Source organism: Thamnophis elegans, chromosome 16 (assembly GCF_009769535.1).
Source record: "Thamnophis elegans isolate rThaEle1 chromosome 16, rThaEle1.pri, whole genome shotgun sequence".
Lineage (NCBI taxonomy): Eukaryota > Metazoa > Chordata > Lepidosauria > Squamata > Colubridae > Thamnophis > Thamnophis elegans.
In genome coordinates, this window is record NC_045556.1 from 38,151,584 (window position 1) to 38,169,983 (window position 18,400).

At 51.3% G+C, this 18,400-nt stretch overlaps 2 protein-coding genes across 2 annotated transcripts; one reads left to right on the forward strand and one right to left on the reverse strand.

Annotated features, from left to right (window-relative positions):
* Positions 1 to 820: 820 nt before the first annotated feature.
* Positions 821 to 9,261, reverse strand: RBM18 (RNA binding motif protein 18). Its single transcript, XM_032233239.1, has 5 exons — positions 9,039 to 9,261; positions 3,728 to 3,854; positions 3,547 to 3,633; positions 2,534 to 2,619; positions 821 to 1,610 (listed from the first exon to the last, which is right to left on the reverse strand). Exons 1-5 carry the CDS (start codon positions 9,161 to 9,163, stop codon positions 1,451 to 1,453), a joined length of 585 nt encoding a protein of 194 aa, XP_032089130.1. The 5' UTR covers positions 9,164 to 9,261; the 3' UTR covers positions 821 to 1,450.
* A 175-nt stretch (positions 9,262 to 9,436) lies between these two features.
* MRRF (mitochondrial ribosome recycling factor) lies at positions 9,437 to 18,106 on the forward strand. The gene is given in 10 exon segments (XM_032233240.1): positions 9,437 to 9,541; positions 10,492 to 10,660; positions 11,894 to 12,042; position 12,174; positions 13,002 to 13,120; positions 14,231 to 14,285; positions 14,288 to 14,321; positions 16,737 to 16,846; positions 16,849 to 16,895; positions 17,695 to 18,106. Coding segments are annotated over 9 exon segments (744 nt in total). The 5' UTR covers positions 9,437 to 9,541; positions 10,492 to 10,509; the 3' UTR covers positions 17,773 to 18,106.
* Positions 18,107 to 18,400: the final 294 nt, after the last annotated feature.

Here is an 18,400-nt window from a genome sequence, read left to right on the forward strand (position 1 = left end):
GGAATGTACCTGCCCGCTTTCTGTGAAGGGCGTTGGGAGGTGTCCCATTCACAGGTGACCATCCAACAGGTTGCCCAACTTGAGGGGCCTCGGGCCACCTTGGGAGTCACCTGGGTGCCTCACCTGGGAGCTAACTCCGGGCAGTTGGAAGAGGGGAAGGTGCGTCTCTTGCCTCGGTGTGTGTGTTTTTCCCTGAAGCCCTTTTGGAGAATGTAACGAGAGATGTTCAGGGCCCAGACGGAGGATAATCACCGTGATTGAGCAGAGGACTTTTTCGGGCCTCCTTCCTACCCTGCCCCACCAGGGTCGAAATCCAGAAGCCCCCACCCCCTCCCTTATTCCTAGAAGAGCCAGTGCGGTTTGAGGGAGGTGAAAACGCTCATTAAAATAAATATTCCTTGCCGGAAAGGAAATGGGAAATGTGGTTACCAAATTCTTCCAAGCGAAACATCTTCTCAAAGGCCGCACGAGATTTTGGGCAGGGGGGGTGGAGAAGGGGAATCCGCCCCCCTTCTTCTCTACCTAGCCAGTCATTCCCTCAATGGCTCATGAAACATATAATAGGGTGTGTCTTCTTCGATTGCTTGTATGTGGTACTTTCTCCTCATGGAGAGTCTCCAGCTGCATCATCTCAAGGGCCGCCCAGGAAGCTCCTAAGGCCGACTTTCTCCTCACTTCTCCACTCCCAATCCTTTGGCTGGTCCTCCCCGTGCTTAATCACAGCCGTTTGGTTCAAAAAAATAAATAAATCACCCGGATTCTGATTAATTTATGTTTTGATGTGAGAGACTTTGAGAAATGATCCGAGTTGAACAAGGAACACTTTTAAAAGTGGGCTAAAAGTTTATTCCTGTGATGTTCCCTTTAGAAAAAGAATGGATACAATGCCCAGATGTGTTCAATGCAGTTGTTACTCACAGACAAATATTACCAATTTCATTACCCCCCTTTTTTTGGGGGGGGGGGGACGTTCCTGGGCTTCAAGTTGCAAGAAACTCTGATTTTTCTCTTGCAAACCCAAAGCACCATTTTTATTTTTTTTTACTGGATAGAGATAATATTCTGGACAGACCATCAGTTCGTCAGAACTTTTGTTATCTTCAGAGCAAAACAAATACTGAAGTGGTGAAAACATACTGGAACACAAACACACACACTCATCTCGAACTCTGGAGCTGGATCTAGCTAGCCACACAGGGGGAGGGGGAAAAAATCTGGTTTTACTACTAAACCAGTCGAGTTTCTTGGAGAAGTTCTATACACATTTATGGATGGCGTTACAGCCGGTTTCCTCCGAGGAGTTTTTGGCTTCTGTGTGTGCCGAGGAGGAATCGCGGCAGCAGTCCCCCACACCACGAAGCCAGGCCGGGGCAGGGCCAGTCCCGGTCCCTCCGAGCTGGCTTCCCATCAGCCGAGAGCGCCAGAGGACGGTGCTGACGGCACCTGCTCATCATCTCTTGGACTTCCAAGCGGCTCTGGAGTAGGGGCCAGTCCGTTTTTTCTCGGGGGCCTTGAAGTACGTGTAGGGGGCTGCCGGGGGCAGCTCGGCGTCGGGATTCTCCGACATCATTTTCAGCTTGGTTTCGATGGCTTTGATCTTCGTACTGACGCTGCAGAGTGAACAAGAATGAAACGGCATCCTAATCTGTAGCCGGGATCGCGAGTCAGAAGGCCATGCGTGCAGGAGCTAGTTCCCCCCAACGCCCCCCAGCTGTCCCAGGGTTCAAGCCACACCCTCCTCCAGGTCCCTTTTCTTTAATCACCCAATCCCCACAGGTGGCTGTGAGTCCCATGTGCTGACTCCCCCCAACAAGAGGTGCATTTGATCCTGCAGGTCGAGGCTGAAGAGCCTGACGAGCTTCCGTCGCTGTCCCTGAATAGCTAAGTGACGCCACGTTCGTTCCTTCAAGGATTTGAGATTAGCAAAGGGAGGCTCTCCTGTGTCCTGGGCTGCTTGGCCCTCAAGCTGTCCTGCCTTCTTATCCCCCGTTTTATACAGGGAGGTTCTCTTTAGATAATAATTCAGCCACAGCTAACCATGACGCACGAAACACGGCAAGGTTATTATTGGTTGAAAGGCAGCCACGAATCACCATTACCAAGAAACCCATGGAACAAGATTGGTCCTAAGGGGAGCTTGCAAAGTCAGCCTTTTCAAAGCTTTTACTTCTGACCGCAGCGCCAGATAAAACTCTGCCAAAATGAAACTTGTGTCCTTTCCCTGTTCAGTCATGAAACTTGCAGCTTCTCCCAAAGAAAACTCTTTCAACTAAAGCAGTGTTTCTCAACCTTGGTCACTTGAAGATGTCTGGACTTCAACTCCCAGAATTCCCCAGCCAGCAAATGCTGGCTGGGGAATTCTGGGAGTTGAAATCCAGACATCTTCAAGTGGCCAAGGTTGAAAACACTGAAATAAAGGATGAAGAATGTCCCGGACCCCAAAAAACCCTCTTCTGCTCTTCGGGGGTCTAGCTGATTGTCAAAGGACAGTTACCCCCCTCTCCCACCTCCACCAATTAGAGGCAGATCTTACCTCAGGTTGGACTGGGGGGTCTCGGTGCTGGAAGACGGCTCCAGACTGATGGGAAGGGTCTTCTCGTTCTTATTCTGATCATACCTCTGGCAGGGAGGGGGGGGGGAGAAAGAGCAGAAATTAAGCCCCCAGCTGAAGCAGGGATGTCCTTGTGGCCCTTCGGACGGTGGCACCAATGGGCCATTTTTACTTAATAATGGAACCTCCATCAACACAGGGGAGGTCAGGTAATATTGGTTAAACTCATCAAAAAGCAAATGGATTTCTCCCCGTGGCTGTTTTAATATGTAAGTGGCCTCGGGAAGTCTTCCTAAAGATGGTTGTGTTGGGCATGAAGATTGTTGTGCAGCTCAACCAACTTCGCAGAGAGGTGAAGGAACATCAGCCTGTTGGGGTAGGAAAGTGGGGCCTACTCTGACACCGGCAGAAACTGTTGTGGCCCACCAGCGGGGCTGGCAGCAGAGTCCGACAGTGAGGAGGTTGGGGAGGAACCTGGGCCAGTCCTGGAGTCTGGGGAAGGCTCGGAGGAGGGCAGAGGCAGAGAGGGGGCCAGGGCCATATGACAGTTATCAGCTGCCTTCGGAGTCAGACATCAGTGAGGCAGAAGAACAGCTGGAGCCTGTTCCCAGAGTGCGCATATGCAGAATTGCCAGACAAAGAGAACAGCTAAAGAACAGGCGTCGACTTGGGAGTAAAGCCACAGGGGGACGATGAATGGCCCCTCCCAAAAGGAATAAAAGAGGAGCAAAAGGGGAGTGGGCTTTTGCAGGAGACAATCAGTACACTTCATTGGTTTGTGACTCTCTGACACTCCTTGCCAAGTTTTGCAGACTGTTTGGCAGCTCTCCAAGCCAGATAAGGTCTGTGACTGTAAATCCTCCCTTGAAAGACTTTGCTAGAGGCGAATGAGCAGAATTCACAATTAAGGAAAGGGGTTTTTTTTGTGGGGACAAGGAGTCTGCATGATGCTCTTGGGAAGCCTCAGTCAGAACAGAGACAGGGAGCAGGCTCACCTTGACCTGGGCGTGAGCCCACCGCACTACCAGCTTCTTGGAGAGGGCCAGCTTCCCGTTGAGGCAATGGATGGCTTGCTCTGCCTCCTGAAGGAGGGGGGAAAAAAAAACCTTGAGAAAGGCTGCTGAGCTGCAGAGACGTGTGAAGGTCTGGCCTAAGTTAAGCCAAGGCTCAACCTACCTGCTTGGTCTCAAAGTTCACGAAGCAGTAGCCCCTGGGCTGCCCCTCCAGGACCCCCGACTTATGGAAGAGGAAGTCAAACTGCTTCACTTTGCCGAATTTCTGCAGGAGTTTGAGAAGGTGATATCTGGAAGATAGGACAAAGGAGGTGAGCACTTCTTCCATAGAGCCAAGGTGGCGCAGTGGTTAAATGCAGCACTGCAGGCTGACTGCTAGATCAGCAGTTCAGCGGTTCTAATCTCACCGGCTCAAGGTTGACTCAGCCTTTCATCCTTCCAAGGTGGGTGAAATGAGGACCCAGACTGTGGGGGGTGATATGCTGACTCTGTAAACCGCTTAGAGAGGGCTGAAAGCCCTATGAAGCGGTATATAAGTCTAACTGCTATTGCTATTGCTATTGCTATTCTGTTAGGGAAACCCAGCTCAATTAAAGAAGAAAAGTTATGCTCTTTCTTTCTTTCTTTTTCTTTCTTTCTTTTTCTTTCTTTCTTTCTTTCTTTCTTCCTCCCTTCCCTTCCTTCCTTCCTCCCTTCCTTTCCCTTTCTTTCTTTCTTTCTTTCTTTCTTTCTTTCTTTCTTCCCTTTCCCTTTCTTTCTTTCTTTCTTTCTTTCTTTCTCTCTCTCTCTTTCTTTCTTTCTTCTTTTGACCGAAGGCATTTCAGGACTGCGGCCAAAAGCTGACGTCCAGTGTCAGATGGGCAAATGGAACATGGTAGGGCCAACATGGGGTCATTGCGGACCTTTGGCGGGGTGAAGGGAATCCACAGCTTCCCTGGCCAGCTGCAGCTCTTCCTGTGGGTTCCCCCCAACGCAGCCATTTCCTTGAAATGACTGAGAAAACTGAGAAAATTCCAGGAATTGAAGCAGTCTCCCAGAGCAGGTAATCCCAAATATTTTCCAGGAATGGGGTGTGTGTGTGTGTGTGTGTGAAAACTGGCCCAACTTAGAAAGTAAGGGGGAAAAAAAAGAAAATGAAAAAAGCAAACAAAAAAACGCTAGAAAAGAGTTTAAGAAAATTAGGAAAAAGGCAGATGGCTTCTGATATTCTTCAGAGCAATTATAAGTACAGTCATATTTTAACCTCTCTCTCTCTCCAGTTGGATCGCAATACTCTTCTTTTTATAACCTATCCTTATATGGTAGCTAATTTGCGGGCATCGTCCCTACAATAAGCCACCAAGACATGCCGTATAATTTAGGCTTATTTATTTCTGGAAGTCATCTCATGATTTATTAGCTATTGTTAGAAGCATAAAAACACCCCTGTTCTCCCTCTGCCCCCTACCTTCCCCCCACACCTCCCCACTATCTCCTCTCTTTGGCAAATGTGCTTGTTTTCCTTAGTCCCAAACGGCCTCATCCTGTTCTCGAAACGAAAAACATCTCGCAACTCGCCTTGGGGGAACCTGACTAGATTTCCTTTGGCAACTCTGTGGCCTGTTTGGCTGAGTTCATCAAACCTAAAATTCACCCGAATTCAACACGGGGCTTTCCTTGGGTTGCTTCCCGAAAGAGTAACGGAGCAGTTTCCAAGTCTCCCTGCTTAAGTTCCAGGCCAAGGGAAAGGAAACACTCTATCGCATCAGCTCAAGTGCTAGCTGGTGAATCCCCAGGCACAGCGATAGCAGGATTCTGGTATGGGCAGTTAAGAATATCCCTGGCATCTTTCTTTGTCCACTTTGCCAAGTCCTTGTCTGACTCGAATTCTATTACAAGATGAACATTATCTGGAGTCTAAAGAAAAAGAAATGACAGGCAGGAGGTTGAATCTTGGGTTAATAGATGATAATCTCCCTACAGAGCTATCTATGTATCTTCCTACGACACTCAATTCTGGGACTCTCAAGGGAAGATTATTATTTATATTATTTTAATATTATTTTAAGAAGATGTTGGATAACCATTTGTCTGAAATAATATAGGGTTTCCTGTCTAGGCAGGGGGTTGCACTAGAAGATCTCCAAGGTCCCTTCCAACTCTGTTATTCTATTTCTATTCTATTTCTATTCTATTTCTATTCTATTTCTATTCTATTTCTATTCTATTTCTATTCTATTTCTATTCTATTTCTATTCTATTTCTATTCTATTTCTATTCTATTCCTATTCTACTTTTAGGGCAAATTGTCATGCCAGGCAGAGGAGCAACAAAATAATTGTGGTTGTCGTTTGAATTCCTGAATCTGTATTTGCAAGTCACATTGAAAGGAGTAAGAATTTGCCCAGAACTTGTTTCGTCAATGTAAGTTTTTGCTTCGCGTTCATCCTCTCCAAATCTCTTTTTTCTCTGCCCAATTCTCTACTTCCGACATTGCTGACCGTTACTTACAAGGCGCTAAAATTGGCTCTGAGTAACCGAAAGAGCTGCATTACAGCCAGGGAACAGGAAGCCGGGTTGCTGAAAATTACCAGAGCTATTTTGATGGGGTACCTGGGACCAGAAGCCCCAGGCAGAGGAAGGAGAGTAGGCCCCGTTCCTACTTCCTGCCATCCGAAACACAGGCCAGACAATCTGTCCAAGTCCCATTTCCTTTTCCGCCAGTTTTCCTCCTGGCACCCTAAGCGCTATTCAAGGGCCGAGTTGAAGGTTGCGGCAAACAATGCTCGCCTAAGGATATGGGAATGGCCCCAGCCACATGCTAAAGCCATTTAGGCGAGGACAATCCCTCCGTGTGGACCTTAAGGGGAGGTGCCTGTAAAGAGGCCACGCTTGCTTCCCCTTAAGGCCGCAATGCAAGCGGGTTTTATCACAGAAGGAAGGGCAGAATTCTCACCTGGAAGACAGGTGGACGGAAGCAAACTGAAGCGCGCAAAAAAATGGGCCAGAAAGGAGCCCGCGGAAGCTTCTGTTCTGTTATTCTGAACGTGTGAAAATACTAAGGGATGGACATTCTCTCGCGGCATAAAACGTAAATCAAGTGGGCCTCAATGCCAAATGTTCCATATCGCACCTGCTTGGGAGGCCTCGAAGGGTCTTCGTACCGTTATATCATAGCATTTTGCAGAACCGAAAACTCTACGCAACGGCTGTCATAGGCAGCGCAGTGATCCACACGATGCCTGCTTTTTTTTGCGGGGGGGAAATGAATCTCAGATTCCCAAGCCTGCCAATCTCCTTGTGCTCGGGGATGCTTTTAACTTCCAAAAACTTCACAACACAAATCCACGCGCTGAAAAGCCTCCCTTTTGGCGGGCGCCCGTCAGCTGAGCAGCCGCCACCAAATTGCTCAACCCCGGCAATACAAACACTGAGCCAAAAAATGGTAATTAATGCAAAAGAGAGAAGAGGCCGGTTAGCGCAGCCCTGAATGAATCCTCGTCAAGAGGGCATTAATGACGGATTCCCACTTAGAGGCGCGATTAGGACTCGGCCCAGCTGAAAAGAAGAGCCCTTGGAACAAAAAAGAACCACTTGCGGATGGGAGAAGAAGACGGAGCCGGGCAAAAATTGCTTCCACAGCTGAGAGGCAGACAATATCGGGGAGATAAGACAAGACAGCCACTTGGAATGCATAAATCGGAGATTGTTTGGCAAAGTGGGGGTGGAGGGTGGGGGAAAGCGGTTGCCCCAACGCCGCTGGCTAATCTCCCTCCCGGCAATCAAGCTCACCTCCTCCTCCTCGGTGTTTAATTGCCCCACTTCAAGGGGCTCAAACATGTTAGCAGGCAATTTAAATGCACTAATCACGGAAGGCCAAGGGAATGTCAAACGCGCACCCACTTCGGGTTTGATGCCACCAGAAACAGAGCGGGGGGGGGGGGGAGAAGGGAGGGGCACAGGCAGCTGCAGCCTTAGAGACCCGGGGGGGGGGAGGGGGGAGTTTGTCTTTGCTGCCTTGGAGGGGGCCGCCCTGCGCTCCACCCACCCACCCGGGTCCAGATCAAGGGGACAAAGGCCAGCCGTCCCAGGCAGGTAAAAAGGGGCTCAGAAGCAGAACAGCCCCAAGAGGGGACTCAAGGAGGGTCTTTTGGCTGGGATGGGGAGGGAGGGGGGCTGCAATTGCCTTCTTGGAGGGCTTCCCCCCCCCATGAAAGTCCTGAGGGTGGGGGCCAAGTCCAGCCATCCCAAGCAGGGAAAAGGTCTCAGGAGCAGCTCAGAGAGGGGATGCATGGAGGGTCTTTGGGCTGGGATGGGGAGGGAGGGGGGGCTGCAATTGCCTTCTTGGAGGGCTTCCCCCCCCCCATGAAAGTCCTGAGGGTGGGGGCCAAGTCCAGCCATCCCAAGCAGGGAAAAGGTCTCAGGAGCAGCTCAGAGAGGGGATGCATGGAGGGTCTTTGGGCTGGGATTGGGCGGGGGGGGGGGTGGGGTTGCAATTGCTCCCTTGTAGGCCTTCCCCCCGCCAGGGTCCCGAGGGTGGGGGCCAAGGGCAGACGTCGCAAGCAGGGAAAAGGTCTCAGGAGCAGCTCAGAGAGGGGATGCATGGAGGGTCTTTGGGCTGGGATTGGGCGGGGGGGGGGTTGCAATTGCTCCCTTGTAGGCCTTCCCCCCGCCAGGGTCCCGAGGGTGGGGGCCAAGTCCAGCCATCCCAAGCAGGGAAAAGGTCTCAGGAGCAGCTCAGAGAGGGGATGCATGGAGGGTCTTTGGGCTGGGATTGGGCGGGGGGGGGGTTGCAATTGCTCCCTTGTAGGCCTTCCCCCCGCCAGGGTCCCGAGGGTGGGGGCCAAGGGCAGACGTCGCAAGCAGGGAAGGGGGCTCAGGAGCAGCTCAAAGAGGGGATGCAAGGAGGGTCTTTTGGCTGGGATGGGGAGGGAGGGGGGCTGCAATTGCCTTCTTGGAGGGCTTCCCCCCCCCATGAAAGTCCTGAGGGTGGGGGCCAAGTCCAGCCATCCCAAGCAGGGAAAAGGTCTCAGGAGCAGCTCAGAGAGGGGATGCATGGAGGGTCTTTGGGCTGGGATTGGGCGGGGGGGGGGGGGTTGCAATTGCTCCCTTGTAGGCCTTCCCCCCGCCAGGGTCCCGAGGGTGGGGGCCAAGGGCAGACGTCGCAAGCAGGGAAGGGGGCTCAGGAGCAGCTCAAAGAGGGGATGCAAGGAGGGTCTTTGGGCTGGGGAGGGGGGCTGTCTTCCTCCCCCCCCCACGGGGGTCCTGAGGGTGGGGGCGCAGGCAGGGAATGGGGCTCAGGAGCAGCTCCAAGGGGACGGGGACTGGAGGAGGGCTTCTCTGCTGGGGAGGGGGCGGCAGGAGACCCCAGTGGGAAGGACGCCCCCTCCTCCCCCTCCTCCGAGAGGGGAGGGGCCTGGGCTCCACCCAGGGGGACTGAGGGGTCGTCTGCCGCCCCCCAACCGCCCCGCCCCTCCCTCCCCCGCCGGACTCACTCGGTGATTTTGGGGTCGAGGTTCCCGATCCAGAGGCGGTGCCCGTCCTGCAGGGCCCCCTCGGACAGCAGCGAGGCGTTCTCCAGGCGCAGGCTCTGCGGAGGCCCTCGGCCCGCCCCCGCCATCCGGGCTCCCGAGCAGGCTAGTAGGGTGCACACCCGGCGTCTCTGAGCATGTACAGAGTGCAGCCTCTCTTGCCCCCCCCCCCCCCTCCGCGACCTCCTCCTCCTCCTCCTCAGCGCGTCGCCCGGGCTGCCAGTCCCGCGCGTCACTCCTCCGCGCCGAAGGGGCACTCGGCGGCGCGGGACGTCGACGTCACGCAGCAGCCACGGCCGCGCGGCAGGAATGACGTCACAGCCGCGCGACGCCCTCTCCCCCCCCCCTTTCAACTGGCCTATGCCTTGCTTGCTCCACAGAGGCGAGGAAGAGGGAGGCGCCCGAGGGGGCGTGTCCTGGGAGGGGGCGTGCCCGGAAGAAGGGGAGACACCAGCAGCTTTTTGCAAGTATGTATTGAATCCACTTCCATCCTAGTGGCTGGGGAGTCCTGTGCCCGTCTACTTTCCCCCAAATTATTATTATTATTAATATATTAAATATTACTATTAATAATAATAGAAATTCAGCTTGGCTGGGAGGCGGGTTTGCACGGAAGCCCACCCCCCCACATACCCCCGGGGGGGTGGCTGGCTCCTGGTCTCCAAGCAAGCCAAGTTGGATGGCTGCTGTAAATCCTGTTGATAATTCAACAGTCATGATTTGGGGAAGGAAGGAGGGCAATTGTCTCGACTCACTTTGAAAGACCAGGACTTTTGCTGAAATGGAATTATAAATACCATCAACACAAAAGGGAGTCTGCTCAGAAGCTGAAATACACCAAGTGAATGAGAGGAAGAGTGGGAAGCAGAGGAGAGGAGAAAGATAGGAAGAGAGGGATAGGAGAGAGGGTAAGGGGGGGGAGATGAGGTGTATAAAGAGGAGTGGTAAGGGGAGAGAGGAGAAGGAGAAAGGAAGGGGAAGTAGAGTAGAAAATGATGGAGGGAAGACAGGATGTAGAAGGGGGAGGAGAAAGGGGGAAGAAAGTGTCGGATAAGGTATAAATATGGTGTATGGAGAGCAGAAGAGCCAATAACTTTTTTTCTTCTTCTTTGGTAGTTGATGGTAAGATGAATTGATGTAATTACTTAATAATACAACATGATATTGACTATGTAATAGTATACATGTGATTATATGCTATGAAAATGGAAAATAAAAACTTTCTACGTGAAAGACCAGGACTTTTGGGAGGGGGATGTTCCCTGCAAGGGAGGGGCCTCCCTCCACTCTACAATGCTCCCCCCCCCTTCCAGGATCCCCAGTTCTCCCCTTGGGCGTAGGGCAGCTGCCCCTAATTGAGCAACGGGGCACAGACTAACAAGGACTATTAACCAAAGTTCTGCTCTCTTTTTTGCAGCTGGGCAAGGGCAGCGCCATGGCTGGGCCCCTCCGAAGCCTCCGGCGGTTGCCTCCCCTGCTCTGCCGCCCCCCTTGGCAAGCCCCTCCGGAGCCCAGGCCCCTCCTGCTGCTGGGCTGGGCTCTCGAGACCCCACGAGTCAGGATGCTGGCCACGAAGAAGGCTAAAGGTGAGGAAAGCTGTGGGTGTCCAAGGCCCAGGAGGCGGAAGGGGTCCTTGGGACCACCGCTTCCAATTCCCCCTTTTAGGAACTGGGAGGCTCGCCATCTCCGACAGAGGAAAACGTGCAAAGGCTAAAACTGCTCTATTCCCCATCCTATAACCTATACATCCCATAACAGACAGTTGCATTACAGGCAACTGGATTTTCTTGTCTTCTTTTTCCTTGAAAATATTTCGCCTCTCATCCAAGAAGCTTCTTCAGTTCTTCTTGGATGAGAAGCAGAATATTTCTAGGAAACAAAAAAAAAAAAAAAACCCGAGAAAGTCCATTGGTCTTTTGGAAAAGCACTTTTGATGATTGAGAATCCCCACAGATACCCCTCCAAAACCATTAGGGCTTTGGAGCCCAGAATGAGAGGGCAATAGGATGATGCTTAATCTTTTCTAATGACAGATGGCGTTGGCAGAGGTCACTATGTGGAACAAGCGGCCCTACTTCAAGGGCGCTCCTGAATTTGTTTGCCAATTGCACAGGGGCAGATAGGAGAGCGATCCAGAGGGTCAACGCCATTGCCCAGAGGATCATGGGTTGCCCCCTCCCCTCTTTGGAAGAGCTTTATAGTTCCCGCTGCCTTAAGAAAGTTCAAAACATCCTTAAAGATCCATCTCATCCTGGGCAACCTTTTTTATTTTGGAACTATTACCATCAGGCAGCTGGTACAGGACAATAAAAACAGGGCCAAATCAGCTGAAAAACAGCTTCTATCCCAGGGCAGTAACTATATTGAATTCTACACTATAATGCAATATTGGGTTTTCAATTGCAGTTATATAGCATGTGAAGGATGTGTGTTTGTGCTTTTATGTTTATAGTTATAATGTACACTGAAGAGCCGAGGTGGCGCAGTGGTTAGGGTGCAGCACTGCAGGCCACTTCAGCTGACTGCTATCTGCAGTTCAGCGGTTCTAATCTCACCGGCTCAAAGGTTGACTCAGCCTTTCATCCTTCCAAGGTGGGGTGAAATGAGGACCCAGACTGTGGGGGGTGATATGCTGACTCTGTAAACCGCTTAGAGAGGGCTGAAAGCCCTATGAAGCGGTATATAAGTCTAACTGCTATTGCTAAGACGGCCTTTAATTTCGTTGTACCATGTGCAATGACAATAAAGTAAGCCAACTACTAACTAACTCACTCACTAAGCCCGAGTGAGGAAACTACCTTGGCTTCTGCTCTCTGCAGCTAAAGGGAAAGGTCAGGTCCGCATCAACATCAACACCTCCTTGGTAGAGGACATCATCAGCCTGGAACAGCTAAGCGAAGAGATGAGCTCAGTGGTCAAAAACCTGCAGGAAAATTTCAACAAAACTTTGAGCATCAAACCAACCCAGGTGAGCAGGTCTCTCTCTCTCTCTCTCTCTCTCTCTCTCTCTCTCTCTCTCTCTCCCTCCCTCCCTCCCTCCCTCCCTCCCTCCCTCCCTCTCTCTCTCTCTCTCTCTCTCTCTCTCTCGGCAGTTTTTAGGGTGCTCTCCAACTCATCATGATATTTTCTTGCTCATGGCAAATACGTTCATATCGAATTTCAAAATATTCTGCCGCTTAAAACTCCGCTTTCCCCCCTGTTGTAATATAGTTCCTTGTGTAGGTGTGGGTCACCCATGGCCCAGTTCATAACGGGGCATGCAGAGCCACGCTGAACCACACAGGAGAAAACAAACTCCTAAAACCCCATAACATCCTGATAGTTCATAACATAAATCCTGAGATGTGCCCTACCAATGACGCCCAGGATTTGACCATATTATAGACAGAACTTCCCTGAGCAGTAGATTAGAAATTGTACTTTTACAGGCTGTTTTTAACCACATGCTATTGCTCCTCTGCCTTTGTCCTATCTCAATAAAAGGGGCTCTCAGACCCCCAATCTGGGTCGCTCCATCCCGAGAAAGGTCGTGTCCTGTCTTTTCTCCACATTGGCCTCATGGACGAACTACGGGAACGTTACATTTGGTGACCCCGACGTGATAACCTGTGTCGCCAGCCTTTCACTCACTCCCGACTGGGCAAAGTCTCGCAACCAGGGCCAGCCGTCAGCGAACGGAACGTTACACCCCCCCCCATAATGCACACTGTTTTGCGGATGTTTTTACGCCCAGTGTATTTGTTAGAAGCAGCCCGATATCGAGAGCTTTCCGAGTTGATCCCAAAGCTGTAGAAGACGAAGGTGGGCGTGGGTAAATGTAATGCGGTACAAGAAAAGCAGGAAGACACAATTAAAAGGAGGGGAGTAACGCTAACACCTGAGCTGGGGTCGCGAAGGGCTTTGCTACCGTCGCATTTCTCATTTCAGGGGCTCTTGATTCGATCATCGTTACCACCAAGGACGGGAAATTTCCGCTAAACCAGCTGGCACAGATCTCCCAGCATTCCGCACAGCTGCTAGTGGTCAACATGAACAGCTTTCCAGAAGTGAGTAGGTTCCTCGTTCCGTCCCCCTGGCAGATCCCAGGAGCCCCCCTGGGTGTGGAAACGCTACTGTTCCCCCCCCCACTTTGGCTTCCTTCCCAGTTACGGCTGCCAGGAGGACTCGCAGCCCTGCCGTTGCGCCTGCGGTGGCTCAGAACGCAAGCTCCTCGGGAGCACGGATCCTTTTTTTTTTTGGGCTCCCACACTTTGATATTCCCGCCTAAGCCACGAATGGCAGCACAGCTTCTGCAGAACTGGGAGTTTTTCCTCCCTGCTCCATTGTGACTCCTCTCTTAAGAGAGAACAAAACAGATTGTTTTTTGTTGAGAGAAAAGAGCTAACAATGCCAAGAGAGGGTCAGCTTAGGCGCCTCGGAAAACCCACGGTCTTCCTCGCTCTGCTGGCTGCCGAAGGGCTGTGTGTGGCACAAAAGCTGCGCCTGGGGGGGAAGGAAAAGGTGGGGGGGTGGGGGCGGTGGAGGAACACAGAGTTTTCCAGCAACCGCCTGCCAGAAAAAATCCAGAGATGCGAAGAACAGGCATGGTGCTAATCCCCTTCATTTTCACACTTGCCCGGTGCAATGTGGAACGAGTTAACGTGATTGAGGCCTTCCCTCCAAGCCCCACACAGGACCACGTTGAAGCCTTTGGCAGCCACAGGCCCATCCTGGAATCCTTCATCTGCCTTCCTCCTGCATCTTGCAAGACTCCCGAGCCCCCTGGGAGGGTTTTGCTGCCTCCTTGGCAATCTGTGTTGCTTCAAACCGTCAAGATGGCTCCCGTCTCCCTTTCTGCTTTCTTCCTCGCTCGCCTAGTCAGTCTCCTTCTTCCCCCCCTCTCCCCTGAAGCCTCTTCACCGATATCTTCGATCCTGGGGGGGTGGGAGCAGGAGGAAAGGAATTGGGGGGGGGGCATCCTGCAGCTTGCAATTCAGTTTGATCAAAGGCGGCCGATGTAACTTCCTGGTCTCGCCGGTAACCAAACTAAACGTTTCCATCTTCTGTCAAGATGGATTGCTCTCCGCTGATGGGGAGTTCTGGCGTCTGGTATAATTATTTGCTAATTCCCCCCTGCCATTTTTTTTCCTCCCCCTCCTATCTCTGCGTTGTTGCAGAGCACAGCTGCAGCCGTCAAGGCGATCCAACAGAGCGGGATGAATCTCAACCCGGAAGCGATGGGCTCCTGATTCTCGTGCCGGTTCCCAAGTAAGCGTCCCTCAGCTGCCCACACCCTCACGCTTTTTTCGCTTCGTGTCTTGCTTAACGTCAGGCGTGCCTCATTCAGTATCCAAGAAAGAAAAAACCCCAACTCCATTTGAGTAGAGATAAAAGGTACTTTTACTGGACATGAATGAACAGCGGCGAAAGAGAAAGGGAGGGAAAAGAAATCTTAAAATAAAAATATTCTAGTAGTCTTATCTCCCTTCTTGGATTCAGTTTATTGACTCCAGCATATTTTCAAAATCGGGTATAGGAGCAGGAACCCAAGAAGGAGTCTAGATTATATAAGATTACAGAGTAATAAGACTGAAACAAATGTCTTCTACTTTCTCCACTCTAATATGTGTAAAGCTGCACCATAATTAGATGGGGGACTTAAATGAAAAGTTAACTAGTTTTTCCTCTAGTGTAGAACAAGAACAATTTGGAAATAAGTAGCAAATAAGAGGCTTTCTCTGGAATATCGTTAGAGACTGCCACAAGTTGAAAGTAAATTGTCATGGGTTGGCCATGGCCTGAATATGATGTATGTTGGAAGGCCACATAAGCAGCCTTGAGTACCAGGATGGAAGAAATACTGAATATAAATGTAATTTTGAAAAGTTTAAATAAGAATTTGTAGTAGGAGAGAAACCTGATTTCAAACATTTACCCAGGCCCCTCCCCACCACCCCGGTCACCCCAACCCAATGTCCAGTCTGCAACTCCCGGGGTGTCATTTGGGGTCTTCAAGTGGCCTCATTCAGCTGGTTTGCAGAGACGGTTGACCTTGACCAAACATGGTTGGGAACCACTGGTTTAAACTAACTGAACAGGGTGGCTCAGTGGCTAAGACGTTGAGCTTGTCGATCAGAAAGGTCGGCAGTTCGGCGGTTTGAATCCCCAGCGCCAGGTTAACGGAGGGAGCTCCCGTGACTTGTCCCAGCTAGCAGTTCTAAAGCACGTTAAAAAATAGGAAAATAGGGACCACCTTTGGTGGGAAGGGAACAGCGTTCCGTGCGCCTTCGGCATTGAGTCATGCCGGCCACGTGACCACGGAGACGTCTTCGGACAGCGCTGGCTCTTCGGCTTTGAAACGGAGATGAGCAGCGCCCCCTAGAGTCGGGAACGACTAGCACATACATGCAAGGGGAACCTATACCTTTAAACAAAGGCAGCCTTTGGGGTATCTGTGTGGATGTTTACACCTGAGTCAGGGCCACATTGGAAGCTGTGGGTAGCCCCTTAGCAGCAGCCAACGAAGGGGGCAGTTATTAAACCGGACTCTCCTTCAGAAAAGCCACTTGTGTTGTTGGGACGGAAGGAGATGGAATGGGATCCCTTTGCCTCCCCCCCCCTCCCCAGCCAATCCAGTTCCCGGTCTCCTGCCCCTCCCGGTGTCCCTTCTCCCCCCCCCCCTCCTCTAATTCTGAAGGAGGTTGCTATTATCCTCCTAATTGCTGGAGCCTGATTGTTACCATGCTCCCAGGTCATCCTCCGATCTGAATTCCTGGAGAGGAGGGAAATCCAAGAACAGGCAAAAGGGAGAAGATCTGAGCATCCCTCTCCCACTTCCTTTGTTTTTTAACCGGCCGCTGTCACTCTTTCGGGGGACGAGGCCCAGGTGTCTTGATTGCCAGGCTGCCTTCTGAGGGAGGGTGCCACCCACACCGTGCCAGCTGAGTCGAGGGTGTGATCTCCGCAGCTCCAGAAACTCATCATTAAAAAAAGGCCAGAAATGCAAGCGCTTATCCGATATTATTCCAAAAACACTTGCAATCCACCACCCAAGCCTTAGTTTAGTTTAGTTGTCATTGCACATGGTACAACGAAATCAAATGCCATCTTCAGGGTACATTATAAACTATAAAATAAAAGCACACAGGACATCCTTCACATGCTATATAATTGAAATTGATAACCCAATATTGCATTATAGTGTAGAATTCAATATGTTACTGCCCTGGGATAGAATCTGTTTTTCAGCCTATTTCGCCCTGTTTTTATTGTCCTGTACCGGCTGCCAGATGGTAATAGTTCAAAAAAAAAATTGCCCAGGATGAGATGGATCTTTAAGGATGTTTTGAACTTTCTTAAGGCAGTGGGAACTATAAAGCTTGTCCAAAGATGGAGGGGGCAACCCATGATCCTCTGGCAATGACGTTGACCCTCTGGATCGCTCTCCTATCTGCCCCTGTGCAGTTGGCAAACCAGGCACGGGGGCATTAAGTTAAAAGTAAGTAAGTTACAGCTGCCTCTTCCTTCTGTGAGGTTCAGCCTCCTTTATCCTTCGAACATTTTCTCCGTTATTATTTTCAAATTTGCACGTCTGGGCATTTTCACGCTTGGCTCCGCCATGCCGTGGAAGGTTTAGGCTCCACCCAAGAGGCTCCTTTTCTCCTTCGCTTCTCTCCCTGTCAGAGTCACCCGCGAACACAGGGAGAACCTGGCCACGGTCGCCAAGCAGCTCACCCACAAGGCCAAGGAATCCCTGCGGAAAGTGCGCACCGGAGCCATGAACCAGGCAAAGAAAGCCAAAGCACCACCTCGGAGGACACCATCCGATTGATAGAGAAGCAGGTACGGAGGGATTGGATGCTGCCGGCTGGGGCTGACCACTAGGCTGGCCTGTCCTGGTCTGGCAGGGACACCCCCTTGCAGAACGCAGAAATGTGGCCTCTCACATCAGAGGTCTCGTCGCCTCTGGACAGCCGTAGCAGCCTCATTCAGTGCCGGCCTTTATTTTTTTTGACCAAGATGGACGATCTTATGTTTGAGTGGTGCCGTGGCCTAGAAGTGGAGCTCTTGCCTCATAATCAGGGGGTCGTGAGTTCAGTCCTAGGTAGAGGCAGATATTTCTCTCTCTGGGCACATTGAGAATTTATCTCCCGAACAAAACTCCGCACTGGTGATAAGGCAAGCATCCGGCCAGTAAACACTCAGCTCCATTCAATTAGCAATAGCAATAGCAGTTAGACTTATATACCGCTTCATAGGGCTTTCAGCCCTCTCTAAGCGGTTTACAGAGTCAGCATATTGCCCCCAACACAATCCGGGTCCTCATTTTACCCACCTCGCAAGGATGGAAGGCTGAGTCAACCTTTGAGCCGGTGAGATTTGAACAGCCGAACTGCAGTCTGCTGAAGTAGCCTGCAGTGCTGCACTCTAACCACTGCGCCACCTCGGCCACCCAATTGCCCAGAGTCCACCCCGCAAGGGATTAAGGGGTCGTTGAGAGAGGATGGACGTCCCTTCGTTCTCATCCTTCTGATGAAAATCTCAGAGTGATTGTTGCTATTTGATGCCTGTCGGTGGTTTTCTTAAAAACACACACACAGACACAGAATTCACACGGCGTCCTTTTCTCAATTTGCCTCAGATTCACCAAATGACCGAAGATGCCACTGTCGAATTGGACAAGCTACTGGCTGCAAAGACGAAGGAGTTGCTTGCCTAGGGGTTCACCACAAGAGGCTTTCTTCTGGCCTAAAACGGCCAGTGGTGGTTCTTCAACCGCGGGAAGAGACTTGGGCGGCGAACCGAAGCTCAGGACTTGAGGAAGGGGGGGGGGCCCTTGGCCTCGAGGTGGAAGGATTTGGCTCCGCGACAGTGGCTACCTCAGCTCCGTCGCCGAGACCGCAGTCCTGCCGCCCAGAAGCCATTTTGGGGAAGAAGGATCACGAACAATCTCGTCGATTAAATGCCCCTCCTGCTGGATGTTGGGGTGGGGTGGAGGCTTCATAAATGGGTCAGGAATTTCATATATGAAATAAGCGAGTCTGAATAAAAGGGCTGTTTGTTGAGCCCCTAATCTTTGAGCAGCCTCAGAGTGCATGGAAAAGGGGACCTCCTAGGGAAGCCCCCCCCTCCCTCTCTCCTGAAGTGGAAAAAGCTCATTTGTTTGAAATGAGTTGTATCTCCCGCTTTCCAGCTACGGATGTTGGCTTGCCTTCTCGGCCAGCAGGATGCAAACACAGCCTCTCCCTTTGAAGTTGCGGTGGCTGCAAAGACAGGTGTGAGTAAAATCTCCAGGCCTGGTGTTATTGGAGGCTGAAATTAAGAATATTTCTCTTGCTGGAGAGCCA

Bases quoted from the DNA above. Each gene is read 5' to 3' on its own strand.
- RBM18 (XM_032233239.1), bottom strand. From the start codon at position 9,163: ATGGCGGGGGCGGGCCGAGGGCCTCCGCAGAGCCTGCGCCTGGAGAAC. The intron at 3,855-9,038 runs GTGAGTCCGGCG...CCTATCTTCCAG, and splicing joins CTCGACCCCAAAATCACCGA to ATATCACCTTCTCAAACTCC. The intron at 3,634-3,727 runs GTAGGTTGAGCC...CCCCTCCTTCAG, and splicing joins TGAACTTTGAGACCAAGCAG to GAGGCAGAGCAAGCCATCCA.